This window comes from Scomber scombrus, chromosome 3 (assembly GCF_963691925.1).
Source record: "Scomber scombrus chromosome 3, fScoSco1.1, whole genome shotgun sequence".
In the NCBI taxonomy this organism is placed as follows: domain Eukaryota; kingdom Metazoa; phylum Chordata; class Actinopteri; order Scombriformes; family Scombridae; genus Scomber; species Scomber scombrus.
The window spans coordinates 14089455-14104303 of record NC_084972.1 but is presented as its reverse complement, the minus strand read 5'-3'; the positions used below and the strand labels follow the sequence as shown (position 1 = coordinate 14104303).

At 40.6% G+C, this 14849-nt stretch overlaps 1 protein-coding gene across 6 annotated transcripts in view; it reads right to left on the bottom strand.

Annotated features, from left to right (window-relative positions):
• Positions 1-3959: 3959 nt before the first annotated feature.
• The window catches only part of tfeb (transcription factor EB), a 35869-nt gene continuing 24979 nt past the window's right edge, over positions 3960-14849 (bottom strand). For 5 of the 6 annotated variants that reach the window (XM_062444001.1, XM_062443976.1, XM_062443984.1 and 2 more), the window contains 8 exons: positions 13952-14050; positions 13592-13780; positions 12741-12830; positions 8346-8463; positions 8022-8072; positions 7506-7581; positions 7257-7413; positions 3960-7168 (listed from right to left, as the gene is read on the bottom strand). In XM_062444001.1, the coding sequence (XP_062299985.1) occupies positions 6611-7168; positions 7257-7413; positions 7506-7581; positions 8022-8072; positions 8346-8463; positions 12741-12830; positions 13592-13780; positions 13952-14050 (1338 nt within the window). In that variant the 3' untranslated portion in view covers positions 3960-6610. The remainder of the gene's footprint in view (positions 7169-7256; positions 7414-7505; positions 7582-8021; positions 8073-8345; positions 8464-12740; positions 12831-13591; positions 13781-13951; positions 14051-14849) is intronic. The other variant, XM_062444017.1, reaches the window with a different exon arrangement.

The window sequence follows — 14849 nt, the reverse complement described above, 5'->3', positions numbered from 1 at the left end:
TCAACCCGCAAAACTAAAAAGATGTTGCAGTATTTGTGTTCCATCTTTGATCATTCAAACAGCCGAACAACAGTTTGCCTATTATGTCCCCGAGCAGCCTGCCGGTGGAATTTAGTGATGACACCATGTCTTAATTTTACAGAGGTTGCACCAGATGCTCTTTCAGTCAGTGGATGGCAATCACTTTGATTCCAAACATATTAATTTTCATTGCTTAGAAATGTCAGTCAGGCCTGTTTGTCTTCTGACTCAACGGTGTTGGATGGTGTTGTGGACCACTAACTCCCCCTACTGGCCATAAAGGAAAGGGGGGCAGGGAACACTCTTTTATAGCAACTGGGGAGGGGGTTTTTTATGATACATGGACTTCATTTTGGTACAAAATTGAATTTCATCAATAAAGAAGCAACCCTGATCTGATTTCTAATTTATTTTCATGATGTTAGTGGAGAAATCTTATTCACAGCTTTCACAAAACGTTGTTTTTTTAAATGCCTGTTTCAAAAGAACCAAAAGTCAGACTTCCCTGTTTGATCATAGATGAGTTTTGATTTTTTTTAACACCAGCTTCAGAACAGTCGACTGCAACTCAACTTACGTGCATGTATACAGACAAAGCACCACTATAGCACATATTTTCTCTCTCAACTATCTTCCCCTCTGCAGGCTAAATCTTCATACAAATCACTCCTCCTCTCTTCTTTGCCTCTTTCTCTGCTGTCTGAGCAAAGTTGGAAAGAATGATAAAGACCACGGGCCCACCCCATCATCACTTCTCTGCAGCTCATCTCTTCACCTCCACACACATGAAAAGACTGGTCCTTCCATGCCACCGTTAATGGCGGGGACATTATTCATCTCTCCAGCCAATTTGAGCTCCTTTTCTTTCAGGACTAGAGGCATGAGGGGTTGAGAGGAGTCAGCGAAGAGTATTAAATATGTAAAGGAAGATGGACAAAGGAACGGCGGAATAAAGAGGGGCAGCAGAGGTGGGAATTACCATGTGTGACTGCCTTTATTCAGTCCTCTCCAACACTGAACTGAGATCCAGTATAGATCAAATGTGAATGGGTCAAAACTGGAGCCACATGTAAACACACAACCTGTCAAAATCTTGTGAAAAAAAAAGAAAAAAAAGGAAGAAACTATGGAGAAGATTTGAAGAATAAGTTGGCATCAGTGTTTCATAGAGGGCCCCAAAGTTAAGGACAGTTTCAGCCTGCAGTGCTGAAGAATTATAGATCTAAAATCAATGTTGTGTCATGGTGCCATCTTCATTAGAGGATTTTTGATAGTGGGCCATCAGGTTTTACAGGAGTATGCAGGCCTGCAAAAGCTATAAAAAGTGTCTCCAATCTTCATCCATGTGGTAAAAGCCAGCCTTTTTGCTTTGAGTTCCAGTCTGCCTGTCAGGGAGGATGTACGGTGAGAAGCCTGGGCAGAAGAGATCATAAAGCAGATTGTGATTGACGGCATCTTAATGGAGGAGGACCGATCAATAAGTAATATCAGCAGGTTTTAATTCAAGGCATCACACATAAACCTTTACCAACTTCACAATGTCACTCAGTGTTCATAAAAGTTTTCTACACATCCCCTTGGACAAAAAGAGATAAATCCATCAAAAAAGTCTTCTCAGTTTTATAGCCCTCCCTCCTCTTCTCTTCTTTCCCTCCTTTCATCCCCCCCTCATCTCCATTTTGATGTCTGTCTATTAGCAAAGGGTGATGCCTTTCCTGCTCTCACATCCAGGGGCTAAATTACCTCAATCAGCCCCCTTTCACCTCTTCTTCCGTGGGCTTCAAGCTGAGTGACACACTGCTCCCTTGAGAGAAAGGGAGGGAGGGAAGGAGGACTCGTACTCGGAGCCCATCGGCCAGAAGAAGACTGTAGAAGGGGGGCGGGGGGGCAGGTAGAGGGAGAGGTTGGAGTAAGGAGGAGAAAACATAAAAAAAGGAGGATTGGCTGAAGGAGAGATTGAAGCTTCATTTTGTGCCGCTCCGATATCAGCTCTGAAAGGACCTCCTTGTTCCATGCTTGTTGAACATGAAAAAAACCCCTCAGTGATTATTTTTCTTTTCCCTCTATGTCCACATGTCCCCCTCCTCTTCACCCATTCTGTAGGGCACGGTGCTGCTCAAGGTGCTGTGCCAAACCCACTTCAAGAGGCCCAGCCATCAAAAAAAAAGGTGATGAGTGTCTCTCCCCTCGCTCCATCCCCAGGCGCACTATTCCAGGGCCGAACTCTGCGTTTCCGTGCCAACATATCCTAAATTGCGCCTTCATGTTTGATTTGTCTCAACCCTTCCCCTCTCTCCCTCTTACTAAACAGCCACCCAAGTATCTTTGGAAGTGCAAGGCAGGCACTTCTGCTGCAGTAATAGCTATGCATGTGTGTGTGCTGGGGGGAAGATGGGCGAAAAGGTGGTGATCGGAGTGAGCCATAAGATCTACTCTTCGCAGCTCTACAGGGATTTATTAGACTGGGAAGTACATTAGCATCATAAAGACCCGGGAGAATGGGCCTGTGGATGGACTGCAGACACCACCACTACACCTTAACATGCTCTGCAGCATCAGTCAGTGTGTGTGTGTGTGGGGGGGATAAGGAATAAGATTACCCCTATTTAACTTAAGAAAGGCTGTTAAACGGTTTATGGATCATCCTGATGCAGCTCTGGAGTAATACATCAGGGGTAGATGGAAAATGCTGCAAAAGAGGCCAACAATAGACAGTGGCAGGTGAAATGTGAAGGCCGCCACCACTGAGAACATAGGGTGATTTGACCAGATTGTTACCAAGAAATTACGTTTGTCAAAACCTTTATATTTTCCAGTTGAAGGTGTGTTTCTTAGATTAATTCTTAATACTTTATTTCTGTAAAAACATCAATTTCCCAAATAGTTGCTTCTGGTTTTTACACGCAAACATAGGTGTAACTTGTGAGCAAGCAAAAAAAAAAAAAAAAAGTTTGGGGTTTTTACAGTAAGTCATATTTGAAACCGGTTAATTGAACTGCAAGAGAGTGATATCACAATGTCAAAGGGGACGCTGAAAAAGTCATCAGCCAACTGTAGATCTCTGGTGCTCCCTGGTGGACGTAGCCTATAATGTAAAGAACATTCAGTGGGTTTGTCTCATCTGTCATCTGTCCACTTACACAACAATGACAGTGAGACACAAACACTGACCTTTACATTGTATGCCCAGACAATACTGTCTTACCTTTGACTAGCGGAGAACACATTTCCAAATGATGTTTACCTTTAAGTCTATTTTTGGGCGTATGTCTGACACATATTATTTATATGGACTGTAACTGTAAAAATGCTACCCTTCACATCCCACCTCACAAAAGTACACCACTTTATTAATCTCTCTAACACACAAACTAGTTGTTTCTCTGAAGAGGACATCACTTTGGACATCACTTTTGGCTTGCATTGCTCACTCTCTGGAGACTAGAGTACACGTACCTTAATCCTTTTAAATCTCCTCCTTTAACCCGATTCCTTTGTAGGGAAAAATGCTTTTCTTCTACTTCAAAGAACAATAATAGAGCCATTAGATCTCTTTTATATGTCTATAAAAGTATATGGATATTAACACATAAATATTTAATTATAAATAAGATTTTGTTTATTATTCATAAATGTTATCTATCTAAGCATTACATGACCAAATGTATATCTTTTAACTGTATTTTGTGAAGTGCAGTCTGATTTTTTTTTGGATTTGTTATTGTTAAAGCTTTTATTGTAATTTCTGTCTTTCTGTCTGCTTTAACAACTTCTACAGACACAAAGAAAAACATTTTCTCTTTTTAACTTATTGATATCATTAGCCAAATACCATATTCATAGATATGGTACATAGGTTCATTTTCTGTTTCTTCATGTCACGCATACGGACACCCATAAGTCATATTAATTTTTAAAAAACACTTGAAGCCACTGAATGGATTCTGGGAAAACATTTTATATCTTCAGTAAAATCAGAACCACTTTTCCCTGTGTAGTTTGCTCTGCAGAGCTCCCTCTAGTGGAAGAGAAGAGGAGGCCTGAGCAGGTCTTTGGAGTGTTGGCTGGGTGACAACAACAAACAGTGGTTGAAAAGGCACAACTCTGGCAGACAGACAGAGACAAAAGCAGAGTCAATGATATGACACCATGGCAACCACAACTCCTCGGCTCAGAGTTTATGTGAAGTCAGTCGTCTTCCAGTCTCCATGGAAACCCAAAGTCGGGAAGAAAAAAGGCATGGCACAAAACAAAAAAAACGCCAACCTGCTTCAGTCTGACCAGAATCGCTGGTAAACCTTACATTCATAAAATGAGTAATCTGAATTGAATCAAATCAAATAATCACCTTTCATCTATGTCTGGCTCCAAATTTCACAACAGAGAGAACAATAAAACCCCAATTATATAAAAATGGCATCATAAATGTACATAATCTCTTCATCTCTCTAAAGTCAGTTGAAATCTGGAAGTTCATAAATGGCTCCCCGCTCCTTCCCCAGTAACACTTTGGTGGCTTAATGCCTTTACAGTGTACTTACTGAAATTGGCTCTGAGAAGAAAGGGTAGTTTTGGAATAAAACTGAAATAGAGCTAAAACAAAAAATACAAACAAAATACATTTAAGTGGCTTAGTGGCATAAAACATCTAAATAAATCTTATTCCATAATTCTTCCATGTACAAAGTCAAAACAATAACATAGTTTCCAGTGCTTTGGGAGTTAAAATAAACAACAAACTATAATAATGAAAACAAACACTTCTTTTAATCAAAAAAAATCAACGTTTTTTTTTTCTACCTTTACCAGTACTGATCATAAGCTATATCAAATCAAAGCCAAGCCTCATGTCTACCACAGCAGAGATACAACTCAGGTCCACGTCAGCCTGCTTTAACCGTGAAAGTGATGACAAACGGATGTCAGTTAGCCAATAGGACAACAGATTCCCTTTAGGTGGCAGTGTGAACAACAGACCTGAGCTTCACCTCTGTACCTTGCAGCTTCACCCGACTCAACAGGGGAGAGGCTGAAGTACAGGAGACTCGATAAATTCATGATTTGAAAACAGCCTCAAGGCACACTGCAATGTACAGTATGTGTGGGTGTGTGTGTGTGTGTGAGAGAGAGTGCGATCATGCATACAGTATGTGAGCGTCTGCGTGTTTAATGGATGCCCGTTTGTGAACAGAAAGTGAGCGTGAATGCATGCAAGGGTGTGCTAATGCTGTGTTTGACAGTGAGGATTACACTACCACCTCAGTCAGCTGAGACAAACTATCTTTGTCACTCCCTCTCTAGTCCCTCTATCTTTTCTTCACCCTGGCCTCTGGTATAAGCTGTCCTCTACAAAGTCACTTAGTGAGATAAAAATTAAACTCTCCTGCGCTAACAAAGGTATAATTTCTACAGAAGCATTTACAGGCATATTTGAAGTTTATTTTAACTCGAAACTCTGGTCATGACCTCTAACCTTTAAAAACCTTTGAAGAGCAGCAGCTGCAAAAATGAGGAGACAAGTTGAAAAGGTTTATGGGTTTGGGTTAACATCTGTTTCTACTTTCTGTTACAGTACCTGAGTATTTTGACACCTCACAGATTTGGATGACACTGTGGGTTTTTTTTGTTGTTGTTTGTGGACACTATCAAATGGCTTTCTCTACTCTAGAGTTGACACACTCACAGTCACTGCGTCTGCTTTGGGTAAAGGTCCTCACAGTGTCAAAGTGTTAAAAGGTGTAGAAAATGGGGCACAGCAGTGGGAGGGCATACATGTTAATGAGAAGACGACAATTACAGTTGCAGAAAATGAAGAGGGCTGGATTATCTGATTCCTGCATTGTCCACCCAGTGACTTTTTAAATGCTTGTGCTTGAGGCTAAGGCCAACTGTGGAATAGCAGATTGAGTAACAGAACAATGAGACTGGACTGCATCTGCCTTAAGCTTAATTATGTATGCAGGACCATAAAGCTATTTCCATTATATTCACTATCGTTCATTCAATCGTTTATGGTAACTAAAAGAGGTTGATGTAAGGGGAAAATAACTTGTCCTCTATCAAGTGAGACAATGCGCTCGGTTGTCCTTGTATCTGATAACTTCAATCTAATTAACTGCTGGTTTTGTCCCCCTTGATTATGATTCACAGCCACCTTTATGGAAACGAGGCCAAGTGTGCTATATAATTCCTGACCTGGCAGTGTTGCTTCACCCCTTGTAAATGCTCAGTGTGAAGGGAAAAGTTTCAAGCTTCTCAGTTTATCCCACATCCTGCTGTGTGTATGTGTTCGTGTGTGTGCGCGCGTGTGCTTGTACCTTTTTTTTTTTTTTGCTCTTGCAGTTATGGAGGGGTAATTGTACAACAAATGAGTGCCATCAGTGTATCAAGTTGTGTGATGTATTCAGTATGTGCTGCATGTTGTGGGCGTGTCATGTCTTATTCTTTTGTATTGTGATGTATGTGCTGTAAATGTGTTGGAGTATGTGCCTATGTACCGCGACTTGTTAGGCTGACATCTCTCTGAAAATTCTGCGTGTGCTTGTGTGTGTCTTTGTTTGTGAGAGTGCGTGTATGTATGCGTATGTGTTTAGAGTATGTCTGCATCGTCCAAGCTGAAGCTGGATCTGCGGCTAGAGTCGATCGACGCTTCAGGGGACATGGCAGAGAGCAGCGGGTCTCCACCGATAGGGGACAAGGGCTCGTCCATCATCAGGAAGCCCAGCTCGCCTCTCCTCCCGTGGACGTCCAGTCCGGCCAGGTCGCCCAGCCCAGACATGCCATCAGAGAAACCTTGCATCCCATCACACAAGTCCAGCGACTGGGCAAAGTCAAAGGGCTGGGAGCTGCCAACAGCTGGGAACTGGATGGGTGGCTGGGGATGGAGTTGCTGGGGGAGCGGTGGCAAGTGCCTGGACTGAGGCTGAATCTGGCCCTGTTGGTGGAGGTGGGTCTGTGGAAGGAAGTGGTGTTGCTGAGCCTGGTTCTGGGGTAGGTGCTGGGGCTGGTGGTGGGCTTGTTGATGGTGAGAAAGGTTCTCCTCTGGGTTGGTCTCTTGTTTTATATAGGGAGACATGATGTCATTCGTATTCAGGCCAGAGGGAGAGTTGCTAGGTAGGCCATGCATTTGAGCCTGCATCTCCAACTCCTGTAGACAGTGAGTGACCAGCAACATCGTGAGTATCAGTGGATTTGCTGTGGTTGTGTTTCTCTAAATGTTTATGTTGGTGTGTTACCTGGATACGTAGCAACAACTGTTTGTTGGCCATTTCCATCCTTTTGAAGTTATTTTCCACCTCCCTGGTCCTCTGTACATCCTTCTGCATGCGTTTGATGTACTCTACAGACGCTCTCAGTATGGTACCTTTATTCCAGCGCACATCACTAACCACACAGTATGTACAGAAAGACAAATTCATACATAAGTAACTGGCAGTAATTGTATTAAACAATGTTATCTACACTGAAACCCAGAAGTTACTCACAGGTCATTGGTTTTAGGGATCATGGTGCCCAGCTCTTTAATACGATCATTGATGTTGAATCTCCTCCTTCTTTCAACTGTTGAAGATGAGAAGAAGGGAAGCCAAAGGGCAGTTAAAATAGGAAAAGACATGATGAAGAGATGATGAAGACATTAATAGAGAGGAATCAAAGGCATGAAAGTATTTATACAGAGGGCAGAAAGGGACAAACACTCACACACTGTCACAGGCAATTACACTTAAGTGCCAAAACAGCAGAAATGTGCAGGTTAACCATCCACCCAGCAGTTGCACTATGTCAGCTAAATCAGCGCAAAGCTGTATAAAACTGTTTTTGCAAGAGACAGATTATGGTGTGTGTGTGTGTGTGTGTGTGTGTGTGTGTGTGTGTGTGCATAGTGCATGTGTGCATGTCCTGTGCATACATATGAACTAAGGGCATGAACACTATGATTGAAGAAAATTGAAAAGGGAGCAGATCATTTAGAGAAATAACTTGCTGAGAGAAGGACTTACTCAGATTGTGGTTATCTTTCTTTTGTCTCTCCTTGGCCAGCGCACGGGCTTCTGCATGTTTGCAATGACAAAAAGTGATTAACTAATGGCTGAAAATGAGCCACATCTCTACAGAAACATTGTTTCAGTATTGTTAACAAATGAAAAATAAACCAACTTAAAAGACATCAATAATATAATGGAGTGCAATGTTTTATAATCAATCAACACACTAAATAACATGAGCACAAGGACCTTATACAGTGTTCTGTGTAACTTAACTTCTTAAAAGCTCTGAATTAGTCTCTTTGCGACTATAATGTACAAAGACATGCACTTTCGCACCTGACAGCTCTCGTTTGATGGTCAAGTTGGCAGGACAGGAGTTACTGGTCATAGCAATGGCTGGCCCCTTCATCCCAGGACCTGTATACACATCCAGGTGACTGCTGGACAGAGGGAGCTGAAGAGGACACACACACACACACACACACACACACACACACACACACACACACACACACACACACACACACACACACACACACACACACACACACACACACACACACACACACACACACACACACACACACATGCACACATTATGTACACACATTTAGAAAACCAGCAATCTACACATACAATGTATTTTAATCAATTAAAATAAATCAATAGTCAGCTTGAGACAACTGCAGTTTATAGATCTCATTGATACAAACAGAGGAGTAGCTTCCTGCGTTAGCTAAGTAATGACTCATCTGACGAGGCCAAATGAATGCTTTGTGCTCCATGAACAGACTGAAAGGTTTAACCAAGGATGTGAGAGAAACACAGGTTTAACTTAAACTAGCAAAAGTACAAATAGTCAATAAGCCAACTAGTACTTCCACAAAACACAGTGACAACCATGCAAGAATATAGTCAACAGAATGGCATCAATGCCTCCTTCAAAGTCCTAAATTTAACATAATATCAAAGAACAGAAAAAGTTATACTTTTAATTTAACTATAATATGAGAAGACTACAGTGTTCAAATGAAATTTAAAAAGTAATACAAATTGCAAGTAGAACTAGTTCAAACTTAGTTCAGACTTAGGTCAAACCGGTGCAAATCCAAATTATTTTTCCAACGACTCTTCTTTAACAACTCATTTACAGCTGCATACCTCCTAGTTAGTATGTTTATAAAGTCAGTGTTCGTGTTTAGTGTGCTGTAAAGAGCAGATAGCAGGAGATAATGCCATAATATCACACCTGAGAACACCCTGCCAAACACACAGTAATGATTGACTATCATCATATCTGCAGCATCTTATCTCTCTTTATGTCTTGATTCTCTCCTCTGCAGCTCCTGTACAATTGTAGAGTGGTCCTGCTCACTTTTGCACTTTAGACATTGTGTAACAGCTGTGATGTAGTTTTGTAGGAGCTTCTAAAAAGACCTAATTTCCTTTTAATTGTATGTTTTAATGAGTCTGACGGACTTTTGATGCCTTGTTACCATTCGTGTCTTGCTCCCTGAGGCGAGGGCAAATGTGACACTGCTAATGAGGCCTGAAAGATAAAGAACTCAAAAGGTAGAGATACCTTATCTGCTGGCTACTGTGAGTTGTGAGATCAAACACATTCACACACATAAATACACTCCTGTATGTAAATTATATGCTCTGTTAATAATCTGACAAAAGATCTAAAAGTGTAAAGATAATGTATAAATCTTCACTGGTAAGAAGGATATTATTTTGTTATGGGTTATGAAAATGATCACAACAACCAGAAGACGTCTTTACCAATATTTATACACACTATTGTATGTCAAACTGCACATTAATTGTATGTTTAGTTGTTTAAGCAAGAACATTTTTAAAATATCTCATCTAACCCGTCAACACACTGGACGATGATGGAAACTGTTATCTTTTCAGCCGGCATTCTCTGTTATATTTTGAGAAATCTGACTCACTAACTGCTCTAATTTTGAAAACAAAACTGTACATCAACATTAATGGCAGAGTCCAATGATATAACGTCATACCACATTATGGTTGTTTCAGGTTTGCTCCTGATTAAAAAACAAACTGAAAACACACACTTTGATATTAACTCTAATTCCCAACTTCCTTCATGCCTTTGCTCTGACTACATATGTCCTGGCCGGGCGCCCCCACCTCCATGCCCCATTCGAACTAACTTAAATGAATGAGCACACGTGACTGGTACTCAATATGGCTCAGTATAACCATCCACGCACACACACACACACACACACACACACACACACACACACACACACACACACACACACACACACACACACACACACACACACACACACACACACACACACACACACACACACACACACAATTTCAAGAGTCAATCTGTTCACTTGTGCCTGGTATTCAGTGGTGTTCCCGGCTCTTACTAAACTTTGAGATTCCAAGAATTCCATGGAGTTTGCCACTTTAATCCCCATCAGGATTAGCAGGTGAGTTTTACGCTCTGGTCTGTCTGTTGGGAATGAGGCTGAGATTTTTGTTTCCAGTGTACAAAACACTTCAATTTTCTCCATAACAAATTTTACACTGCATCATTAATGTTCTTAAAGCAGCTCTATCGTTCAAATCGAGCTAAAGTTTCTTTCTTGCCTCCAGTTCAGTTCTTGTACTGGCTTCACGCTCACTGGTTATTTGCACGGTTGTTCCAGCACATAATCAGTGTTATGTTGAATTAAATGTACACACAGATATATGTAGACAAATTCATCCTGATTAAACCGATCAACCACAGAGGACATACTATCAGATGAAGCTACAAGAGGCTGTTTGGGTTTCACTCTCCCTCTCTCAAACAGACACACACACAGTTAGTTAGACAGATGTCAAACAATGTGTCAGAGCCTGCAGTGGTCAAGACCTATTAATAATCATACTCTAATTGCATGGTAGACCCAAACATGATACTCTGCTATACAATCCTGATTCCAGTGCTACATTCAACCCATCCACACAACAAAACACAACATTTAAAAACCTCCCCCACCCACCATCCTGTGCCTCATCATATAATCAGAGACCCGAGGCTAGGAGTTAGACATGCCGCTGCATCTGTCCAAATTGTGGTTAACCCTGAGAACAAAGTGCCAACTAACTCTCACAACACCAACCAAAGTTGACATTAAACAGTCTTAAAATCAGCATTTTATCAGTTTCTTACCAGCTGAATCTGTTCTCCTTCAATAACTTCCACAATGGCATACGTCTTATTCATCTCCTTCATCCTTTACTCCTTTCCTAATAGCTCTTTCTTCCTCGCTCTCAGACACAAGCAGCATACGCTCTTTCTGGCAATGCCACCCGTGTACCGGTAGACTGACCTCGGCAGCACTGATCCTGTCTTTCTTCTTCCTCTGCTCCCCACCAAACAAGAGTGAACTTTCCCCTAACTGGACTTTCAGCCTGTTTTCCCTTGCACAAATTGCCCTCATCCCTCTTCCCTCCTCCCATCTTTTACTATTCACCCCCCTCCTCCTCCTCCTCCCTCTCTCTGAATGTCTTGTAAACAAGTTGAACTCTAACTGCTGGCAGTTTAATTGTTAATTTTCTGAGTTTGCTCCCTCAAACACAAAGCACTGTACAGTCCTCATCTGACATGTCTTCCCTACAGTTTTAACTTTGTCCAATATGGTTATGGGATGGAATGTTTAGTGTTTAACTCATTAATGCACTTTTGCACGTGTGTATGAATTTGTGTCTTTATGTGCAAAAAGACGTAACAGATTTCTTCCTAATTCTGCAGTTGAAGGAAAGATTGAAATCAGAAAACTGAAAAAGCAGCTTGAGTGCAGAAGAACACATGTTGTCCTTTAACATTAGCCATTTGCTAAACTCATTGTTAGCAAGACTAACTACTGTCGTAACAACACCACCATCCTTTAATATAAAAATATAATAATATAAAATAAAAACTAAGGACGTTGAACATAAATGAGGGGAGTAACACACATTAAACAGATGCAGGAGCAATGATTAAAGGAACTTCTGAAAAGCCAAAGCACTGATGACTCGGCATGACCAAAACTTTGACTCATTTAGGGCAGACTAAGTCAAAAATAAGACCTCAAGTAGAATAAAAATAAATAATTAAACATTCAATGAATCCAACATTTGGAAAATCTAGTGTGGTAATGCTTTACAAGGTATGTGACCAAAGTGTAGCTACATGTATACAAAGCCTGCACTGTGATTTGTGAAAATAACGTGTTCCTGAATCAATTATATTATCATGAGTTATTTTGTCTTCAAAATATAATTTTCTTTAAAGCAAGTACAAATAGTTGCAGTGTGTAAGCTGATACCAGTTTACCAATCCGAAGAATGTTCTTTAACAAAATAAAGCGTAGCATAATTCATATAACTCAACCAATACAACATGTCATTCATAAAATGGAATTGCACTGTACACTAAAGTCCTCTCATGCTATTACAATATTATTTCATAAAAGATATTTGCATGTTTTTAGCAGAGTACTATATGTTGCTTTTGTTTTAAGGAAAATATAAAGTTTCCACCAATCCTGAAACATGTAGAAAATCCTTGGTAACAATATAACTAAAACAGAACATTTAACAACAGAACATATAAAAGGAGTCAGCTGGATGCAAAGTACACAAGTCATATAAAAGACAGTTACAAATAAAGGGTTCTTGAAATCACACTTTGGTGGCTCTACTTACTGTGTTTGGCATCTGGATAGGGTCTATGTATGCCTGAATATCATCATAATTGGACTGCATGCTGATGATGTCATCAATGACCTCCTCCATCTGAAAGATGCAGGGAAAGACTGTTACTTATGTGATCATATTGTATATTAATGACCTATAATCTCTAACTCTTAGATAAAGACTGCACCTAAACTACATTTGAATACACTACACTGAAAACAGTCACAACTTGTACATTTATCATCACCTGAAACCTGATGACATGCAGGCCTCCAGGTGAACTCGCCTGCAGGTGCATGTCTCACTCAAGAGAGGACTTAAGAGGTGACTTCTGTGTCATGAAGGCTAACTGGTAAGACTATTTTCTCTCAGTCAGACTGAAAGAAGAGAGGTCGTGAGTGTGAGGAGGAGGAGGAGGAGGAGGAGAGTTGGTCAAAGTCTGCCAGGTTCAAAGGGCTTTGCATTTTGCTGTTTCCCTGTCACTTGTTAAGCTGTAATTACTGTTGCAAGGCCATAATCGAGCATTTAAACTCCAATCATAGCCAGCCTGAGTTATTGCCAGTTAGTCAACACATTCATCCATGCACCTCCTGTATGCACAAATGCATACAAAAAAAAAAAAAAATGCTGCCCTAGCCTATGAAAAACCAATTAAATCATTATGCCGCTTTCATAAAATGTGGAGATAATATCACTTTCAGGCTAATGTTCAATCCTCATAATTTTATACAAGTGTGTAATTAAATCATATTACAGGAATGTATTTTCAACCTGGTTCTAGTACTGTTTAACATGAGCAGGAATTAATGTTTGTGGGTTTATGTTTATGGTACTGTCTGCCCACACTTTCAGACGCCTACCTCATTCTCGTGGCTGGAGCCGATGTTGAGCATGGCCATGGGGCTGTTGGGGGCGCTGTTACCAGACATGAGCTGCTCGGTGCGCATGTGTGGTGAGTGGAGGGGAGGGGGGGCAGGCACTGAGCCCCCTGTGGGTCCCATGGTTGTGGGAGGAGAGGGTGGCATCGGTCCTGTTACTGCACAGACTGTCTATGAACAGAGAGAGGAAGAGAGAATGAACACCATCTAACAGACACCCTGAGATGACATTAATGGCTGACAGAGTAATGACATTAATTAATATACTGCAATAGGACTGCATGTGGATAGTTGGAGACATAAACAGATATCCAGCATTAGTTAAAGCAGACAGACAGATACCTGTTTGGTGGCACAGGTGGTGGACAGGTATTCTTTTACTTGTTGCCTCCGAGACTGACGGATGTGGTAGTCTGTAGGATTCTCAAGGTGGGTCTGTACCTGTAGAAATGGACATTGAAAGGGTGTTATCAAAATGTATTCTATTATGCTTCCTTACATCTAGGAATGATTAACAAGATCATACAGGTTCTTAGTGGTTATTGGTGTTGCTTAAAGACACAATCTTTGATTTAAATGTAAAAACAAAACAAAACAAAACAAAACATAAGTCCACCACCAAAAGGACTGAGAGCAGCTCAAACTTGATTAAAAGCTCTAATAACAGGGATATATAGTAGACCTAAAGTTATTGATGTTTCTGAGAGCTGAAAAGGTTATGTGAGTAATGTTTGTTTTTTCATTGAGGTTGGATGTGAAAATAAAAATGTATATGGCTACAAGGGGCAAAAACTAATTTGATTGAAAATAGCATACATTACAACTTAAACGTGTTGCAAAAAACTTAGATGACATAAGGACCAAAACCAAAAATCTTGACTGTACAGGACAACAGTCAGGCATCCATATGAGGTTTTTCTCACTGTAATCATTCCTCCTGTTTATACTGGCTATTAAAAGATCCCCTTCGAGTGTGAGTGATGGGACCAAAATCCACAATTATATTAGCTTCAAATAAACTTTTAAATACATTTATACACATAAGCAGACTCGTGGATTTTGGGGGGATCTTCAAATGGTCAATATGAACAGGAGAAATGATTATGGCAAGAAAAACCTATTTCATTGTTCATATGGGTACCTGGCTATTGTTTTAAGACAGACTTGAAAAATCGTGAGCCCATCCTTTAATCTATAAGACTGTCAATACAACAATACAGTGGCTACAATATGACAATTT